This window comes from Terrapene carolina, unplaced genomic scaffold (assembly GCF_002925995.2).
Source record: "Terrapene carolina triunguis isolate 2854851 unplaced genomic scaffold, T_m_triunguis-2.0 Scaffold752, whole genome shotgun sequence".
NCBI classification, from domain to species: Eukaryota; Metazoa; Chordata; order Testudines; family Emydidae; genus Terrapene; species Terrapene triunguis.
The window spans coordinates 744,933-746,664 of record NW_020665103.1 but is presented as its reverse complement, the minus strand read 5'-3'; the positions used below and the strand labels follow the sequence as shown (position 1 = coordinate 746,664).

Below are 1,732 nucleotides of genomic sequence, written 5' to 3'. Positions count from 1 at the left end.
GGAGCCAGCGCCCCCTGGAGGGGAAAGGCCCTGTGTCCCACTCCTCACCCCTTCCCCGAGCCAGCCAATCCCCTGCCCTGGGGCTGGATCGGAGCCAGCGCCCCCTGGAGGAGAAAGGCCCTGTGTCCCACTCCTCACCCTGCCCCCGAGCCAGCCCGTCCCCTGCCCGGGGGCCCGGGGGGGAGGGGAGCCCCCCCCCCCCCCTCCGGGTGCCCCCCCCCCCCCCCCCCCCGCCCCAGGCCAGACTTACTCCGTCAGCGGTTCCTGCTAACGGGGTGACGACTTCCCCTCCCTGAGGCAGGCACGGAGCCGGCAACTCGCTGGGCTCAGCTGTTTTGCAGAGGGACATGGCCACTTGGGGCTTAACAGGGGTGCGCGGGAGAGGTCGGTGAAGGACCCCCAGGTCTTCCGGCCTCAGCTCTGAGAGGCCCCCCCGCTCCCCCCTCGGCCGGGCCACAGGGCTGGGTGCAGGCTGACAGCTGGGGGGCTTCTGACTCCCTCTGTCTCTCTCCACCCTCCCCCTCCTGCCCCGGCATCACGCCCCTTGCTCCCCCACCCCCTTATTCCTCCACTGTGGCCCCCCCATCCCCTCTAACCTCCCCTCCCCCTATCGCCCCCCCATCTCCATGTAACCGCCCCGCCCAGGCTGCTGCATCTACGAGAAGCCGCGGGCCTTCGGCGAGAGCTCCACGGAGAGCGAGGACGAGGAGGACGAGGGCTGCGGCAACGCCCACTGCATCCGGGGCCACAGGAAGGGGGAGCACGGGGGCCGGGGGGGCGGCGGCTCCGGGGGGGGCAGGGGCAGCCCCCGCAAGGCCGAGCCGCCGGGCCAGGACCACGCTGCAGCCATGCAGCACTGAGCCCCCCCACCCCGCCGGACTGACCCGGGGACGCGGGCGTGTCCGTCTGTCCGTGAGCCTCGTGGCCTGCAAGCTGCTGTCGTCCGTCGGTCCCGCCCGGTGCCCCGGCATGGAATGTACCAAGCGACGGGCCGGCTGCGTCTCTGTGCTTCTCCATTAAACGTCTGTGTCAGTGACCACGAGCGGCCGCGGCCTACTGCTTTCTGTGGGGGGCTGGGCGCAGCTCTGCCGGTGCCCCCTGCTCCTGACGCGCTGCCCCCCCGCTAGCCCAGCCCTGGGCTTCTCCCCCCAGCTCTGTCAGTGTCCCTCACTCCTGAACCGCAGCCCCCTGCCAGCACAGTCACTCACTCCCGACCCACAGCCCCCTGCCAGACCAGCTCCCCACCCCCCCCACCCCCAGCTCTGCCGGTGCCCCTCACTCCTGACCTGCAGCCCCCTGCCAGCCCAGCCCCTCCCCCCCAGCTCTGCCGATGCCCCTCACTCCTGACCTGTAGCCCCCTGCCAGCCCAGCCCCTCCTCCCTCCCCCCCCAGCCTCACCGGTGCCCCTCACTCCTGACCCGTAGCCCCCTGCCAGCACAGCCCCTCCCCCCCAGCTCTGCCGGTTCCCCTCACTCCCGACCCACAGCCCCCTGCCAGTCTAGCCCCTCCCCCCAGCTCTCCTGGTGCCCCTCACTCCTGACCTGTAGCCCCCTGCCAGCCCAGCCCCTCCCCCCCAGCCTCACCGGTGCCCCTCACTCCTGACCCGTAGCCCCCTGCCAGCACAGCCCCTCCCCCCCAGCTCTGCCGGTTCCCCTCACTCCCGACCCACAGCCCCCTGCCAGTCTAGCCCCTCCCCCCAGCTCTCCTGGTGCCCCTCACTCCTGACCTGTAG

General features: G+C 72.4%; 1 protein-coding gene across 1 annotated transcript in view; it reads left to right on the top strand.

The window, feature by feature from the left end:
- Window positions 1-1,036, top strand: part of PPP1R11 (protein phosphatase 1 regulatory inhibitor subunit 11) — a 3,909-nt gene extending 2,873 nt beyond the window's left edge. The window contains exon 3 of the mRNA XM_024217498.3: window positions 646-1,036. Within this exon, the coding sequence (XP_024073266.1) occupies window positions 646-860 (215 nt within the window). The 3' untranslated portion in view covers window positions 861-1,036. The remainder of the gene's footprint in view (window positions 1-645) is intronic.
- The last annotated feature ends 696 nt before the right edge of the window (window positions 1,037-1,732 follow it).